The sequence below is a fragment of the Quercus lobata genome, chromosome 10, assembly GCF_001633185.2.
Source record: "Quercus lobata isolate SW786 chromosome 10, ValleyOak3.0 Primary Assembly, whole genome shotgun sequence".
Lineage (NCBI taxonomy): Eukaryota > Viridiplantae > Streptophyta > Magnoliopsida > Fagales > Fagaceae > Quercus > Quercus lobata.
Genome location: NC_044913.1, coordinates 6,758,656 through 6,778,009, shown reverse-complemented (window position 1 = coordinate 6,778,009; position 19,354 = coordinate 6,758,656). Strand labels below are relative to the sequence as shown.

At 34.0% G+C, this 19,354-nt stretch overlaps 1 protein-coding gene across 1 annotated transcript; it reads left to right on the top strand.

Moving 5' to 3' along the window:
- Window positions 1-262: 262 nt before the first annotated feature.
- LOC115965936 lies at window positions 263-2,040 on the top strand. Its single transcript, XM_031085253.1, has one exon. The coding sequence runs from the start codon at window positions 502-504 to the stop codon at window positions 1,474-1,476; it is 975 nt and encodes a 324-aa protein (XP_030941113.1). The 5' UTR covers window positions 263-501; the 3' UTR covers window positions 1,477-2,040.
- Window positions 2,041-19,354: the final 17,314 nt, after the last annotated feature.

The window sequence follows — 19,354 nt, the reverse complement described above, 5'->3', positions numbered from 1 at the left end:
TGTTGAAATCTATACCACAAATCTGGTGAAAAATGGCTTCTCTCCTTTTAACCATGCATGGAAATAAGTATTTTAAGTTTAGCAGAAGCAAAACCACCTTGGGTTTAAAAAAGTTGTTTAAAATAATAAAAAAAATCTGATAGAAAAATAAAGTGAAGTAAAGAAGTGAGAAATAAATAGGAAAAATCCAGGTAGGACAGGCTTAGCAGAGGTGCAGGCAATTGAATATAAAATAGTTCTTCACTCACTCTCACTCACTGCCAGTCTATATGCCAGTTTGGAAATATTATTTTTATTCCATTAATGCTGCCAAGAGCAGCTCTGGCAGCATCTGTGACTCATTCATCTAGCGAATAAGAAGTATCATAGTCCCTATGTTGAAGTTCTCACTCATAATTTAGCTTTCTCCAATTAATCCATCCACATCTTGTTATCCTCTTGCTCAAAACTAGGCCTTGCCCATTTGCTAGTTCATTGAAATTGAGCAACTTTTCAACAAACATGCAGGACCCTATTGGAATTCCTACTTGCTTTTCATCCAGTGAGAAATTAAGTGATGACCAGGCAGCTGTAACCAGGTCAGGTCAAAGTGTTTTCATGACTGTTTACAGAACAAAGATTGCTGATCAGTGCCGCTTAATCACCATTACATGGTGCAAAAATTTGTTACTCCATGGCCTATCAGTATCAGTGGAAGGCCCTGAAGGAGAAAGTCAGTATACTTGCAAAGTTGAGCTGAAGCCATGGTATTTCTGGAGGAAACAAGGTTCTAAGCGCTTTATAGTAGATGGTAAAGCTGTTGATATCTTCTGGGACCTTAAGGCTGCAAAATTCAATGGTGAGACGGAGCCAAACTCAGAATACTATGTTGCAGTTGTTTGTGATGAAGAGGTTGTGCTTCTCATTGGGGATCTAAAGAAAGATGCATATAAGAAGACTGGCTGTAGGCCAGCTCTTATTGATCCCATATTGGTTTCAAAGAAGGAACACATATTTGGTAAGAAAAAGTATTCTACAAGAGTCAAATTCCTTGAGAAAGGTAGATTTCATGAAATCTCAATTGAGCGCAAGAATAGTAGTGGTGGTGGGAACATGAGCAATGGAAATTCTTCAATTGGGGTTGAGCCAGAGATGGAGATTAAGATTGATGGGCTCTTGGTCATTCATGTCAAGCACCTTCAGTGGAAGTTTAGAGGTAATGAGTCTATATATGTCAACAAAATGAGAGTAGAGGTATATTGGGATGTCCATGACTGGCTCTTTAGTCCAGGTTTAAGGCATGCCTTATTTATTTTTAAACCAATTCTGTCATCCATATCTCTATCATCCTTATCATCTTCATCATCACCACCTTTATTTTCCTTGACATCTACACCATTATCGTCTCAGACAGAGAGCTCTGGGTCCTTAGAGGGGCTGAATGCTAGTGGGTCTTCTGACTTTTGCTTGTTCCTTTATGCTTGGAAGCTAGAATGAGAACATATATCAGTGACCCCAACATTGTTTATATCATCATCAAAACCAGAAGAATAAGGATGGAAAAGGAAATAGCTCTTCATGGTATGGACCAGCATGGACTGGTGAGGACACAGATTGGGTTGGGAGAAAGAGGATTAGATTGAGAAAGGGAAGTGGGACCCAAGTTAGTTACAGCTGGGATTCAAGCCAAATGGGCATGATTGGACAAGACAGATTGTATCACATACATGCTAATAATTCCCCATCTAGAGGCATCTCCATCTATTTTATACAAATTCTCTTTCTTGATCTGATCTTGATAAGTGAGAAATGTTTCTTTCAAATTACATCTATCAATATGTGTACCTTTTCCTAAGTTTTATATACCTATAAAATGTTGACAACATGTTCATAGATACTGATTACTGAATGTCTGTATTTGGAAAAGCATGGGTGATAATGCATGTGACAGTGAAAGGGTGGTGCTATATATGATGGAATTACTAACTGCAAGAGCTTGTGTTTGTCCACCGAACATGAATATATAACTATTTTCTTTTCACTTGAGTCTTGACAGTAACTTTTTTCTCTGTAATTTGGCTATTCAACAACTTGAATGTTGAACTTTTTGTTAAATATTAATGTTTTTCGTTCTGGTGCAATAGTCATTTCAGGATAAACAGTGTTGTTGAAACTCATGCTATAGTTTATGGTTTTGTTTGAAAATCAGGATCTATTGCAAGATACTCAAGAGTTTCTGATGTTGGTTGGCAGTTATATATAAAATTATCAAAATGACATTGAGACCCTGAATTTCATGAAATAAACAAATCCCTAAATATTGGTCAAGCCACATGCTAACATGTTTATAGGAAAAACCACAAAATGATCTCCCACGTTGATCATCATATGGTATTACTGCAAGTCTCGTCATATGATGCAAGCTATTACCAATTAAGTATTAACCTTATATCATATCATATACTATATAATAAAAGTTAATTAATTGGACCTAGAAATCATGATTGCGTCAAGTGACTGTACCAAATTGCATCAATTTTTTGACTTAAACTCTAATACTTTATCAATTTTTAGGATGTACACAAAATCTTAATAATTATTATAAACTTTTGGATAAATTTATTCAAAGTAAAAGTCAATTATCAAAATTTTTTAAACTTAAATCCCACACAATCCGCGTTGTTATTATTATTTTTTTCCCCTCAAGTTGCATATTATTAAATCAATATTTATTATGATATTAAACTACAAGACTCTTGATTAAGGGATTCTATTCAAACTAAAAGTCTATTATCAAAATTTTCTAAACTTAAACCTTACAAAACCCACTTTTTTGTTTTTGTTTTTCCTCAAGTTGCATTTTATTAAATCAATATTTTATTAGGATATTAAGATACAAAGTTCTTGACTAAGGGATAAGATTTTACAATAATTTAATATAGATAAAATGCTATCATGTAAATTTTAAAAATTTAAATTCTATCCCAACTAAAAGTCTACTATCAAAATTTTCAGAACTTTTATATATATATATATATAGGTATATTTTTTACAATTTTATATTTGGGCCCCCTCTTTCAAAACTTTTGAAGCCCCTCCCTCCAATTTTACATTGATTTGATTGTAATAGCATTTGCATCAATTGTAAAATAACATAAGACTCCAAATTTGTCTAATTTACCCAAAAATACACTTACATTAGTTTATGTATCATTATGCAAAAATATATTTGTGCTATAGTAACTGTGTAAATTTACACAATTAATATAGCACAAACGTATTTTTATACAATGATATATAGACTGATGTGGGTGTATTTTGGGGTTGATTGAGAAAATTTACACAATTATTGTAGCTATCTATACAAATGAATATTTTAGAAATTATACGGACAGTGACTTCATGATTTTTTTTTTTACTTATAGTCTGCCGCCTAACTTGAAATCCTTGGTTTATCCCTAATTATTACACCCTACGCTGTTTTTTTTTTTTTTTTTCCCACTTTTTTTTCTCTCTCTAAGATGCAACTTACTGTTATGTTTTAATCTAATAAATTCATCTCACTTATTGTTCTTTGCTTCTAAATTTGTTTGCAGGATATTATGCCAGATGAAGTTTACTATAAAGAAGCAAAAAAATGGACGCCCAACCCAACCCAAGTTTTTGTTTTTGTTTCCTCGAGTTGCATATTATTAAATTAATATATTATTAGGATATTAAGCTACAAGGCTCTTACCTAAGGGATTTTGTTCAAACTAAAATTTTATTATTAAAATTTTCTAAACTTAAATTCCACACAACCCACTTTTTTGTTTTTGTTTTTTTGTTTTTTTTTTTCACCAAGTTGCATCTTATTAAATTAATATTTTATTAGGATATTAAGCTACAAGACTCTTGACTAATGGATTTATTTAAACTAAAAGTCTATTATCAAAATTTTCTAAACTGAAATCCCACCAACCCACGCTTTTGTTTTTGTTTTGTTTTTCTCAAGTTGTATTTTATTAAATTAATAATTTATTAGGATATTAAGCTACAAGACTCTAACTCTTGACTAAGGGATAAGATTTAATAATAATTAAATTTTCATAAAAAGTTATCATCCAAATTTTAAAAATTTAAATTCTACTCCAACTAAGGGCTTGATTGGTAGGAGGATCTTTATTTTTGTTTTCAGAATAGTATAAAAACAATTTTCAAAAAATTGAAATTGAAACTAGTTTTTAGATAATAATTTTTATATTATATGTGTTTGACTCCCACTTTTAAGAACAATTTTCAAAATACTAAAAAAAAAAAAAAAAAAATTGTTTGGTAGGCCATTTCTATTTTTGAGATTTAATTTAATTTATTTTTTTACAACCATTAAGATAAGGGAATAGAGTTCATGTTACCTTCTTCTTCCTCTTTTTTTTTTTTTTTTTTTTTTTTTTTTTTTAATGATAAGTTTCAAATTTGAATTGTGAGAATTCTTTTTGTGATAAAGATAAGCTCCACGGTTTTTGATTTATTTATAACTATGTCATTAAAAAGATTTTGTGTATCTTGAAAACAACTTCTCAACCGTTTTCAAAATCCTATTTTGAACAAGGAAAATTTGATACAATTTTTTGAAAACCATATTCAGAAAACATCAGTCAAACAATAGATTCAAGTATGGACCCACCATTTTATGGATTGCCAAAAAAAAAAAAAAAAAAAAAATTTAAATACTCTTACCAAATAGACCTTAAAAGTCTATCATCAATATTTTCAGAACTTTATATATATATATATATATATATATATATATTCAGCCCTGGCTTTTTAATACAATCTCTCTTAACAAATAAGTCATCCCTATAATTAAATTCCACACAATACAACCAACGTTTTTTTTAACTTCCCCCCCCCCCCCCCCCCCAAGATGCAACTTATGCTTTTAATCTAATAAATTCATCTTATTTATTGTTCTTTACTTTTGAATTTGCATGCAGGATATTATGCAAGAGGAAGTTTACTATAAAGAAGCAAAACAATGGACAATTGTTTAAGTTCTTGGTTCTCTTATATAAGTTTCAATTTTTAATTTTTTTATATTCTCAAATTTTGAATTCTTTTGTGTATGTTTTGATTTTGGGTTTTTGTTATTGTATTTAATTTGTGAGTGTGTTGATTTTTTTAATTAGACTATCACTAGGAAAAAATTAGTATTGAGGAACTATTTTGTTTATTATTGTTTATGAGGATTATGGCATAAATTAAACACAACCCAAATAGGAATGATCAAACTCGTACCACATCTCATATTAAGAAAATAACACAAAGTACAAAGATAATTTTAAAATATAAAATAGTTAAACACTGATAAAGTCTAAGCTCTAAACATGTTTATAATTTTTTATTAAACTAAAAATCTATTATCAAAATTTTCTAAACTTAAATCCCACACAACCCATGCTTTTTTTGTTTGTTGTTTGTTTGTTTTTTTTTTCCCTCAAGTTGCATCTTATTTAATTAATACTTTATTAGGATATTAAGTTTCAAGGCTCTTGACTAAGGGATTTTATTCAAACTAAATAGTCTATAATCAAAATATTCTAAACTTAAATCCCATAAAACCCACTTTTTTGTTTTTTGTTTTATTTTTTTCATCAAGTTGCATCTTATTAAATTAATATTTTATTAGGATACCAAGTTACAAGGCTCTTGACTACGGGATCTATTATTTTATTTAAACTAAAAGTCTATTATCAAAATTTTCTAAACTTAAATCCCACCAATCCATGTTATTTTATTTTATTTTATTTTATTTTCTCAAGTTGCATCTTATTAAATTAATAATTTATTAGGATATTAAGCTACAAGGTTTTTGACTAAGGGATATGATTTAGCAATAATTTAATTTAGGTAAAACGGTATCATCTAAATTTTAAAAATTTAAATTATATTCCAACTAAAAGTCTATTATCAAATTTTTTAGAACTTATATATATATATATATATATATATATGTGTGGGGGATTTTCCCGCGCACACTCAGCTCATTGTCCACTTTGGGGAGCCAATCCCGCACGGATTTGTCCTCGTCCCCGAGTGTGGGAACCTTGGGTGGACGGATCTTCGGGCCAAGGGCTTGCCTTGTAGTCTTTTACACCGCACCCTTGGGGTCTCACATCGGTTAGAGAAGCGCCCCACGCATGCCTTATAAGCCCTTGGAGCAAGGCATGGTGTACCACTCACACATGTGTGAGTGGTACACCATGCATGTGTGAGTGGTACACCATGCCTTGCTCCAAGGGCTTATAAGGCATGCGTGGGGCGCTTCTCTAACTGATGTGGGACTCCAAGAGTGCGGTGTAAAAGGCTACAAGGCAAGCCCTTGGCCCGAAGATCCGTCCACCCAAGGTTCCCACACTCGGGGACGAGGACAAATCCGTGCGGGCTTGGCTCTCCAAAGCGGACAATGAGCTGAGTGTGCACGGGAAAATCCCCCACAATATATATATATATATATATATATATATATATATATATATATATATATATATCCATGGCTTTCAATACAATCTTAACCAATAAGTCATCTCTATAATTTAATTCCACATAATACACCCCACACTGTTTATTTATTTAATATTATTTATTTTAACTTTTCCCCCCAAGATGCAATTTACACTTATGTTTTAATCTAATAAATTCATCTTACTTAGAGTATGTTTGGTACATTGGATGTGGATTACAACAGGAATGGTAATTTTTATTACTGTGAATAAAATGTATTGTAATGGAATAATAAAACCAATTTATTAGTTTGCTTGTGAGTTGTAACATCAGAATAGAACTTATAATCTATTTTAGGAAATATCTCATTCATACAATTATATTTCCTAGAAAATAATATATTTTAAATTTTAGAGAGATGAGTTATTTTTTGATGATTTTTTATTTCCATAATTGTTAGGTGGATATGGAAAGTTTATTTATTTGAAAATATATTAATGTTAAAAATTATTACATCTACTAAGGAATAACTATTCCTTATTTTACAACTATTTTAGAGAGGAATAGTTATTCCTCATTTTAAAGAATAGCTAACCATAAAAAATGATTATTCCCTATAATAAAAACATAATCAAACTATTGAATAGCTAAATCATAAGAATAATTGTAACATTATAGTGCCTATTACAGTTTACTAAACGTACCCATTTAAGTTTTTGGTTCTCTTTTGTGTATGCTTTGATTTTGGGTTTTGGTTATTGTATTTAATTTGTGAGTGTGTTGATTTTTTTTTTTTCAATTTTTAAAATTAGACTATCAACAGGAAAAAATCAGTATTGTGGAACTATTTTGTTTATTATTGTTTGTGCTGGATAGGGAATAGATTGAACATAATTCAAATAAGGATGATCAAACTCATACCGCATCTCATATTAAGAAATTAACACAATGCAGAAAGATAATTTTAAAATATAAAAATAAATAAACATTGATAAAGTCTAAAATCTAAACAATTATAATTTAAAATAATTTTTTTTTAAATTAGTTACTTTTTAAAAAATTTATTATTACTATTTATTTAATAATTTAGTTTTAATTATTTTCCAAAAATTTTAACTTACATATAAATTTTCATCAAGCCGGGCATCGCATGGAAATAATACTAGTTATTTATATATAAGTATCTTCTAAAAAATTAACAAAAAAGACTTTAAAAATAAGTACATATATAAATTGGAGAAAATAAAGTATAGTGAATTTGATAGAACAAGATATAATTTCCAAATTGATTAGAAGGCTTAGCGTAACAATTCAATGTATTCAATAATTTAGATTTTGCAAACGTTGCTGCCACCTCAGGAGTATTTGGATTTTCTGTGAATTCATTCCATCTATAGCTAGTTCTTTATAGAAGTTTCCGCTTAAGGCAAATAAAATCAAAAGCAAAAAAATAAAAGACATCATTCAATTGAATGTGATAGCACATGCAGGACCACATTCTTAAAAATATTACTATAGAACAAATATGATAACCACACAAAACGTTTATAGTCACCATCAAAGTTTATTTTTGAACATATTATTGACTTCTAAGAAAGACTCAACTGTAAATTGGATCCAACATTAACATTTAGAGCTCTTGCAGCAAAGTTAGTCCTTTTAAAATTGACTTCAAGTGGCCTGCAGGCATTGGCAAAAACATTGTTTAGTTCAATTACTTTCTTTTGCAGTAATATAAGCAAACTCATAACAAAAAAAATGGTATGATACTTGTTCTAAAATGACTAACGTCCTATTTCTAAGGGTTAGAAACAAAACTAGCTTCTTGCAGATGAGCAAACAAAACAACTCCGACAAGAGCAATATCATCAATGATCAACCCCACATTATCATCAACATGAACAAGAAGAAGAAGAATGTTATAGAAGTGAATAGAACACAAAGTTTTATAATACCAGTATACCACAAGCATGTTGGCAGTGACTGTGAATTTTTATCTGATACAAAAATAATAATAGAATAGGCATAACAACGACTTTATACATTCTTCTTGAGACATCCTTTGTGGTACCCTTCTTCAAAACAAGATGCAGTCAAATGACAACCCCAAGCACTCATATAAATGAAGAAATAATTTGGGGGGAACCCAACTCACAAAATTTTTAACATACCAGTAATCCAAGAAATGGTTTTGGTCTCTGATTTGATCATAAATCTGGTTTCCTTTATCATAATCACAATTATGAAAGCAGTGCAAACTATTTGTTTTTATTTGATCCAAAACCAAACCACTTTGCCAGGAAGAACTTATTCTTTCCATGAGAGTTATCGGGTGCCTTTTGTGATGGTGCTGCTGAAGGCGCTTTCATTGGTAGTTGTAAGGTTGAATTTAATCAACCATCTTGTTGGTTTTATTCCATGCCAAATTTGCTTGTAATTCAGCATTTAGTAACTCTGTATTTAGGTGGGATTGTTGTAAGGGTAGTGAGTGAGATAGAGTGTTGAACTGCTCAAGAGTGTATAAGAAAACAGAGACTCGCGACTGGATCACCCGTGACTTCAAGCCGCTAGAAGCAGCACACGTGCCAAGCATGCCAGAAGTCGAAGCGTCATGCTAGCTGGAGCACAACAGGACAAAATAGGACAACTGGCCGTTCTGTTTTCTTGCGGTTGGATCTCGTGACTCAGTCAAGCTGCGAGCCAGTCCTGTTTTAAAAAACCTGACTCTTCGCATTCCATTCTCACTCCAGTATAAATACCCCTTATACCTACAAAAGAAAGAAAGCTTCCAGAGAGAATTTTGAGAGAGAAACCCTAGAATAAAATAAGATTGATTCATCTACAATCTTCACATAAGAGACTCTTCAAATTTCTCAACTCTTTTCCTCTTCATTGTTTAACCCTTGAGAGGTCTTTTTACCAAAACCTTTTCTCACCATATCCATTATTGTGAGAGGGCTGTTTGGTGTTCTGGGAAGTAGTTAGGAAGGAACCAATTTACATTGGTTGATGCTATGGTCAAGTAGCGGAATCCGGGAAGTTAGAAAAGAAATAGGTTTAGCGCAACCTCGTTGGAGCAAGAAGCTTGGAGGGCTTAGGTACACTGGGTAGATTAGGCTTGGAGGGTCTATTGCTGTTCATGTATCCCAACTACATTTTCTAGTGGATTACTTATCGCTTGGAGGGCGGTAGAGAGGTTTTACGCCGAGAGCTTCAGTTTCCTCTTCGATAACACATCGTGTGTTGTCCTTGTGTTTGCATCTTCCTTCCCTTTTATCTTTGCCTTTTATTATCTGCTGTGGTTATGATTTTAATTGGCTTAAATTGTTTACCAATTCTGTTCATAGCTTTTGTTCATTTTCCGCACACTAGTTGTTTGTCATAAAACTTGAATTGGTTATTTTGTAATTGGGGGTTTAAACGTTCAAGGGTATTTTATACACTATTTGAACTTTCAATTGGTATTAAAGTGGGTACACTTTTAGTGGTTTCATTATCATAGTATGATCCTTGACTCCTTATTGAGATGGATCGGTCTCAATCCCTAAATGCACCTCCATACTTTGATGGTAGTAATTATGCTTTTTGGAAGGTTCGCATGAGAGCATTTCTATGCTCTATTGATTAATTTATTTAGGATGCTGTTGATATAGGTTGGACCAGGCCTGAGGAAGCCAAATCCACATGGGATAAAGCAGCACTCGCTGCATCTAATGCTAACAGTAAAGCATCTAATGCTAACAGTAAAGCACTTAATGCAATTTTCTGTGGTGTGTCTCCAGATGAGTTTCATAGGATTTTTCACATTACCGTTGCCAAAGAAGCATGGGAGATATTGGAGACCACCTACGAAGGAACGAAGAAAGTGAAAGATACCAAGCTGCAGATGCTGACCACTCGGTTTGAGGAGCTAAAAATGAGTGAGGATGAGTCATTTGACTCTTTCTATAGCAAGCTGAATGAGGTGGTTGTAAGCAAGTTCAATTTGGGAGAGAAAATGGAGGATTCTAAAATTGTAAGGAAGATCCTTCGATCATTGCCGGAAAGTTTTCGTGCCAAAGTGACAGCGATTGAAGAGAGTAAGGACCTTGATGACATTAAAGTCCAAGAGTTGGTTGGTTCTCTTCAGACTTATGAAATGTCGCTACCCAATCAATGGAAGAGCAAATCTCTTGCTCTTAAGACCATTAATGAGAAGGTGGAAGTCCATGACTTATCGGATGAAGATATGGTTGACAAAAATATTGTATACCTTGTAAAAAATTTCCAAAAATTCTTGAAATTCAAGAATAATGACAAATTTGGTGATAAAGGGAAATTCCAAAGTTCAGGAAGGGAGAAAAGGGAATTTAAAAAGAAAGATAGAAAAAAATCCCAATCTACACAAGGTGTCACTTGTTTTGAATGCAACAGGCATGGACACTTTAAGAAAGAATGTCCGAATTATTTGAAATCGAAAGGCAAAGTGTATGCCACGACATTGAGTGACTCGGATTCATCCGACTCAGATTCTGAGGAAAGCTGTGACGGAGAAGGGAATTATTCAGCTTTTATGACTATTGCCCATATTGAGTCTTCAGATGAGTTGAATTTGCTTGTACGAGAACTTGGAGAATATAGTGATGAAGAATCATTGGGAGTTGTTGAAGAATCAGATGCTGAAGAAGATGAAAGTACAGCCAATCTTCAAGAGAATTATAACTCACTCCTGGAGAAGTCGGGTGAGTACACAAGGGTGGCCAAGGCAGCTATGAGAAAGATGAAGAAGGCAGAGGAGGACTATAAAAGCCTCCTAATTCGCTATAAGGAGGCCAAATGTGAGATAGAAATACTGAATGGTGAGCTGTGAGAAGCCTACACAAAAGTGAGATTTCTTAAGCAAGAGGTTGTGCAAGCAAATGCTAAGATAGAGAGGGTCACCACCAAGAAACTAGATGATGTTATTTCATCACAAAAGAGCTTTTCAGACAAATCTGGGTTGAGATATACCAGAGGGAGTAGCTCATCTGGCAATATCACTAAAGAAGTGAAGTTTATAAAGGCCAAAGAGTTAGTTGAAGTTGGCCGTACTGGTGAGAAGCCCAAGATTGAGGAGAAGAGGAATGTGGAGAACCAGTGGATGGTGAACAACCCTCATAATCAATCTGTGGGAAGGTCTGAATCTCGAGCCAAGTCTCGTCCATGATCACAAAGAGGTCCTAGATCGAACTATGTGTGTCATCATTGCGGACTTCAAGGGCATACTCGGCCAAATTGTCAAAAGCTGAGAGCAATGAATAATGTAACTACTCCAAGGTCATGAGGACCTAGAAATGACAAGAGAAATTGGGCTGGTGAACCATCAAGAGATCAAAGTAGTGATCCCGGAATGATGGACGTGATGAAGATGATTGGTACTTTCACCAACTGCTTGGAAAGCTTCACATGAAGGTTTGAAAACCCTAACTCTTGTAGCCAATCCTATAAGGAAGTCACCCCAAACGCAAGTGACATGTGGGTGAAAAAGGGTACTCATGCATAAGCATTACAACATGTCCATGCATTAATACTTCCTATGCTTTGTGACTTTGTTTGGTTGTTTGCTTTTTAATTGTGTTGGTTGAAATGTGTTTGTTTATTTTTGTATTCTATCGTTTATTCCTTTTTGTTGTTTTTGATCGGTTTTTTCTTTTTTATGTGTCAAAAATCCAAAAATCAAATAAAAAGTAGAAAATCAAAAAGTTTGATCGACATTGTTGAGTTTTGTCTTAAAACTTGTTTTGCCTTGTACCTTTGTGCTAATGGTTTTGTGCATTTACGAGCGTAGCTTGTTCCTTTGCACTCTTATCACTGTGGAAGAAATCTTGAAATCTATGTGACTGTTGTAAATAGATCTTCATACTTGTCATGAATGATTAGTGAATGATTATGTTGATCTTGATACATGCATAGACTTGTGCCTATATATCTTCTCACTCTTTATTTTTGTTTTTGCTAAAAAGAGTTCACCAAATGTAAATCTCGAAATGAAAAGAGATATTGAGCAGTAAAAGCCTGTCGCACATACTAGTATTCGACTAGGAAAAAGGGAAAGTGACAAAAAAAATAATAAAATAAAGTGAATAATTATTCAAAAAGCCAAAGGCTATCTCATCAAGGTGAAATATCAAATATCACTCTCACAATAAGAGGTGATTGTCTCAAAATGATCAAAAAGATCAAATGTTCTGATTGAAAGTGGAGTCAAATGTAAAGCTCCAAATTATGTAATCAAGTTTTGTGGGAGGTCATATATGCATACTTCTATAATTGAGATGAGTCACATGATCTAGTACTAATTGTGTATGCCTTGGTTGAATTAATCATTGAACCTTCACATTAGACTAAAGACTATCTCATTGTTGATACCCATACACAACACACAAGTTTATGTTCAATGAATGCCATATTCATTTGTGTGATTGTACTTGATGAAATATGTTTTCACATGCTCAATGTTTGTTGTTTCAAACACAAAAAGATTTTTGAATGTTTTAGGTGTTTTTGGAAAGTATTTTGTTCTTCAAAAACTGAAAATTTCAAAAAACAGTGTTGCCCTGTTTTGGCAATTTAGTCGCGGGTAAGTCAAGTCGCATGCCACAGTCGCGAGCTTGCGGGTCAATTTTGGCGACTTGTTCGCGAGTGGAAGGTCTAGTCGCGAGAGGTACACAGAGATTTTCGCGGCTCATCTCGCGACTCCCTCGTGAGTGAGACTTCTAGTCGCGAAAAACACTTAGAAAATTTTTCAAAACTTTTGGCTTAAAGTGTTTTGGCGGGTGTATCTGGCGACTTACCTCAGCCGCAAAAAACGCGTATTTTGTATAGTGAAGGCAGTTTTTAAAATCTTTTTCAGTTTTTTCCTCGAACTTTTGTGACTATTCACTTTCTCTCTCAACTGTCTATTTCCCAAACACTCCGTGTAACCCTTTTCGATCCCCATTTTTGCTACATTTCAACTCAAAATCTTCAAGAAAAAGGTATGGGTTTTCATTCTCACACTCAGTATTTCGTGTTTTTGAGCTTTTCCCTCTTGATTATATGTGTTGATTTTTTTATTTGCATTGAGTTAATGTTTCGGCAGTGTTCTCTGTCCATGATTAGCTTGTTGAGGATCTTGGTTTATATGAACTTGTTTAGGTTGCTAGATTTGTTCTTTATTATTTGTCCTCTTTATGCTTAGGGTTTGTTGATTAACTTACACCCATTGTGTTTGAACCCGCTTTATTTAGTTGATTCAAAATGATTGTGTTTTGTTTGTTTGGTTATATTGATTTGATTCTGTGTTTATTTATCTAGTGTGTGCATTTGTCTTGAGTTTTCTGTGTCATTTCATACTCATCAAAATATATGTCTCATTGACATATGTTTGTTTTTTGGGTGATGTCATACTCTGCAACATTAGAACTCTTCTGCAAAATGTTGGTTGTCATTGAGTATCTTCCATTGAGTACACTCATTTGAGCTGTTGGTTTAAGTTTGAGGCTTTTCCTTTATACATGTCTTTAAGCCTTCTTTAGTCTTGGTGCTCTACACTTATCATGTTTTGACACTAACAGAGTATTGATTTGTTTTACACATGTATTGTACTTTGTTGTTGTAGCCTTTTCTACTTGTTTACAGATGGCTCCTTCATCCCCAAAGAAGAAAACACCTACCAAGAAAGCAGATAAGAGAATGAAAATGGGCCCCAATCTGTCTATTTCCCATTTTGAGAGATACAAGAATTTCTTCTTAAAGGCAGGAATTATTCAAGAAAGGTTTGCGGATTTGGAGGATTTGAGAGACACCTTCATCCCTAGTTGTTTTGAGGCGAGAGGATGGGAAAGACTGCTAAGTGATTTCCCAGTTGTATATGAACCCTTGATTAGGGAGTTTTACTCCAATGTTGTGATCAGGGAAGATGAGCTGAGCTGCTGGGTTAGAGGTACAGAATTCACCTTAGATGCACATAACATTGATGGTGTGCTAGGTCTTGAGGGGTTAGAAGATCATGAGTTTGTCAACTATAAGGATAGGATGCTGTCTATTGAAACTGTACAATAGAGGACAGGTGGACAGAGAGAAGGGAAATGCCTAAATACCACAGCTTTTCCAGTGGACATAAGGTGTCTCACTATTATCATGATGTTAAACCTGTATCCCATAAATAAATTGACTACAATTAACAATGCCAGAGCAATTTTTATGATGGAGCTCAAGGAAAAGACATTCATTGATATCAGTTTCCATATATTTGATACAATTGTGGATGAGACTAGAACCACTTCTAGGCCTAAACTAATCTTCCCTACTTTGCTCATGAGGATTTTTAGAAAGAAGGGTGTTGCAATCCCTTGAGACATCAGTCCCATGTCTACACCTTCAGCAATTAACAAGCTAACATTTAAAAGGATAAGTGTTCGTCTTCCAGGTGAGGAAGATGAAGGTGATGAAGGAGAGGGTGTCCCAATGGAGACTGAGGCAGAGGTAGTAGGTTAGGCATCAACTTCAACCCCCAGAAGGAGTGGCAAGAGGACTAGGGCATCAACTTCTTCAAATACACCTCCAGATGCATTTCAGGTAATTCTAGAAAGACTTGATGGAATCAGAGAGGTCTAGATCAAGCAGTCTGAGAAGATAGCAGCCATGCAGGACCAACTTGATGTTCTCTCAGCAAAATTTGACAGCTTCACCACACATCATGGATAGTGACCCTTTGGCCATTCCGGTCAAAAAGGGGGAGAAGTTTTCTTTTGAAGCAGCTCTTGAGGGGGAGTACTAGGTTGAGGGGGAGCAGTCAAAAACAGTGTCTATCTTGTTAATTCTGTTTATGTTTTGGATTAATGTTGTCTCTATGGTTTTGAAACTTTGTTGGTTATGGTTTATGTTTAGTTAAAACTCATAACTCTTGGATGGTTTTGAAACTTGGTTTACTTTATATATATATATATATATATATATATAGATATATATTGTTGATGTTATTTAGTATATAATTTGTTTTGTACCCATGTTGCTTTTGTAAGCTTTTAGGGTTTATGTTCTTTATCTGTCGGCTTTATGGTCTGTACCATGCTTTATGCAGCCTTTTATACTTTGTTAAATCAGTACTTTTAACTAAATGTCATGCATTTTCTTGTTAAATACTGTCACTCTTGTGCCTTTGTAGGATTGTTCCTAGATGCATATACTTAGTGTATTGTGCATTGGTTGAGTGTTGGGCATGCAAGTGACTTGCATTGAGCTTGTTAGCTTGTTTGTTCAAGTATTCATTCCAAGTGTGAATGAGCATTGTGGTCACTACCTTGTAGTGATTGCTTGGTTGATCAAGCCATGGTTTGTTTCTTAACTCCATCTTTGCTTGATCACATATTGCCTGCTTCATATGCATTTCATGTTTTTCTGCATACAATGATCATGGTGTATTGTTGTGTTTTAGGAGTTTCATGTTCATATGATTCAAGAGCTTTACAGTTTCTAGAGTTAGATGTGAGTGAGTTTTTCTCAACTGTTCCCAACTCACATGTTAAGTCTAGAGTCTGTTTTAGGGTTTTGTCACAGAATAGCCAAAGGGGGAGATTGTAAGGTTGAATTTAATCAACCATCTTGTTGGCTTTATTCCGTGCCAAATTTGCTTGTATTTCAGCATTTAGTAACCCTGTATTTAGGTGGGATTGTTTTAAGGATAGTGAGTGAGATAGAGTGTTGAAATGCTCAAGAGTGTGCAAGAAAACATAGACTCGCGACTGGATCTCGCGGGTGACTCGCGGCTTCAAGCCGCCAGAAGCAGCACACATGCCAAGCATGCCAAAAGTCGAAGCGTCATGCTAGCTGGAGCACTACAGGACAAAATAGGACAACTGGCCGTTCTGTTATCTAACGGCTGGATCTCGTGACTTAGTCAAGTCGTGAGGCCAAGTCGCGAGCCAGCCCTGTTTTGAAAAACCTGACTCTTTGCATTCCATTCTCACCCCAGTATAAATACCCCTTATAACCATAAAAGAAAGAGAGCTTTTAGAGAGAATTTTGAGAGAGAAACCCTAGAGTAAAACAAGATTGATTCATTCACAATCTTCACATAAGAGACTTTTCAAATTCCTCAACTCTCTTCCTCTTCATTGTTAAACCCTTGAGAGGTTTTTTTACCAAAACCTTTTCTCACCATATCCATTACTGTGAGAGAGTTGTTTGGTGTTCTGGGAAGCAGTTAGGAAGGAACCAATCTACATTGGTTGATACTATGGTCAAGTAGCGGAATCCGAGAAGCTAGAAAAGAAATAGGTTCGGTGTAACCTCGTTGGAGCAAAAAGTTTGGAGAGCTTAGGTACATTGGGTAGATTAGGCTTGGAGGGTCTATTGTTGTTCATATATTTTAACTACATTTTCTAGTGGATTACTTACCACTTGGAGGGCGGCAGAGAGGTTTTATGCCAAGGGTTTCGGTTTCCTCTTCGATAACACATCGTGTGTTGTCCTTATGTTTGCATCTTCCTTCCCTTTTATCTTTGCCTTTTATTATTTGCTATGGTTGTGATTTTAATTGGCTTAGATTGTTTACCAATTCTGTTCATAGCTTTTGTTCATTTTCCGCACACTAGTTGTTTGTCATAAAGCTTGAATTGGTTATTTTGTAATTGGGGGTCTAAACGTTCAAGGGTGTTTTATACACTATTTGAACTTTCAGTAGTGAACTAGGTTTGTCTGCAAAAGAGAGATATTTTCAATGGCTTCAGGGTTTGAAGGATGATGTGGGTTTTAGAATTGAAGTAAAATAAGTAAGAATGTGGTCTAAAGAGCCACTAATATTCAGTGTACAATTACTTAGAAATATTTGTTTTGCTGTGTAAAATTCTCTATTATTTAGATGACAACAAATGCATAAAGGGTAAAAAGAATGGGATTTTACCTATTTTTGGTGAAACTCTGTTAGTTTTTCCACTTCCAGCGTTGCTAGGATTCTTGTCTGAGTTGTGTATGATGTCTTCAGGGTGAGAAGGATGAAGTGGGATTTAGAATTGAAATAAAATAAGTAAAAATGTGGTCTAAAGAGCCACTAATATTCAGTGTAACAATTACTTAAAAATATTTGTTTTGCAGTGTAAGATTCTCTATTATTTAGATGACAACAGATGCACAGATGCATAAAGGGTATAAAGAATGGGAATTAACTTGTTTTTGGTGAAACCCTGTTAGTTTTTGCACTTCCAGCATTGCTAGGATTCTTGTCTGAATTGTGTATGATGTCTTCAAGGTGAGATGCTGAGGTTGGCTTCTTCTCTAGAACCCTATGCTCTGCATGTGCCAGACTATCAAGGTCATCTGTAATGACCAAAAAATCAAAAATAGAGAAATTTCAAAAAGTTTGAAAATCTGAATGTTTAACAGAAGGTTGCCAATTGACACTGGAAAGAAGTTAGATAAGATATAATTTTAAGTTGGAAGAGAAAATCATCATGTTGAATGTGAAACCAATTCTAAATGTCGCATGCACAAACATAATTAAGTTTCACACAGAATAAAATTTCAGTATAATTATGCAATGCTTGAAGGAACATGTAAGAAAGGTCATCTTTAGATTCTGTATAGACACTTTCAAGCTCCAAAAAAAAAAAAAAAAATAATAATAATAATAATAACAACAATAATAATAATAATGAATTGAGTGAAATTAATTTCCATTAGTAACATCTAGCCAAGTGAAATATTCTTTTATAATTAACAGGTAGTAGCAACAGAAAACTCTAACCTTGATTCCACATGGACCTAAAGTACATGAGTTCAAGTTGGATGGTTTAGACACAGGGCAATTCCAAGCAATAAAAATCCATGAGTGTTATTGAGCCACTAGGCAACCTTGAGTGGCACCAATAGGTAGATTTCTCAATCATTCTAAATTACAGTTGTGATATTTACTAAAGCAGTGATACACTTTTATAAAAGCAGCAACAAGGGGCTTTAGAATCTCAATTGATAAAAAAATTCATCAACCTCTCAATCTTGATATTTGGTGCCATCAATATATCCTTTGTCCCAATAAGAATAATTTATAATCAAACTGTAAAACAGTTATAGTGAACTTGTTTTAACCATTTGAAATTCATGTGACCCGTAAAATTCAAAGTCCTTAGACCTGACAACTGAAGAGACAAGATTGAACAAGGGGATTCAATGGCCATGATTAACAAAATCATCCCATTAGAGTAGAACATGTGAGTATAGGTAGCTTACTTTCATTAGGTGGTTTCCCATAATTGTGCTGCAAAGATTCAAGAAAAGATTTCTCTTTGTTCTTCCTTCACTGGTAGGGTATAAAGAATCAGGTGCTTTAAATTATGATAAAATAATTGACTTAACACTTTCTTAATAACAATTCTGAAAAACCATAAAAGCATACATTGATCATAAAGAGAATATCTGTAACTGGGGGCTGAGCCAACCAATAGCAACTGAACTGCCTCTGAATCTCTTGTCATAGAGGATTTATCATATGTTTTCAGATTCTGTGTGTCTAACAGAATACCTGCAAGCTGAAACACATTAAAATCCAGTGAGAATTGTAATCCAGAAAAACCAATCTGTCATAAACCATTTCAGAGAGAAAAAGATAAGGAAAAAGGACTTTATTGTTCCACAACTTAGTTAATGTAATTCACCAAAAGTTTCTTCAGCACAGGGGTTTGGAGTAGATCATAGGCCTCTTCACAGTAATTATCTGTAAGAACAGTGCACTGAGATTCAACCTATTAAGACAACCAATGGTATGAAGTTCAGTAGACAAATTCAACTATGCCTTAAAAGTGCACTTCCCTTGAAAACGATACTTTCTTACACACTTCAATTTCAACTTCATCTATGATTAGTGTATACGGACCTCGCTATTAGTTCTGAGGATATC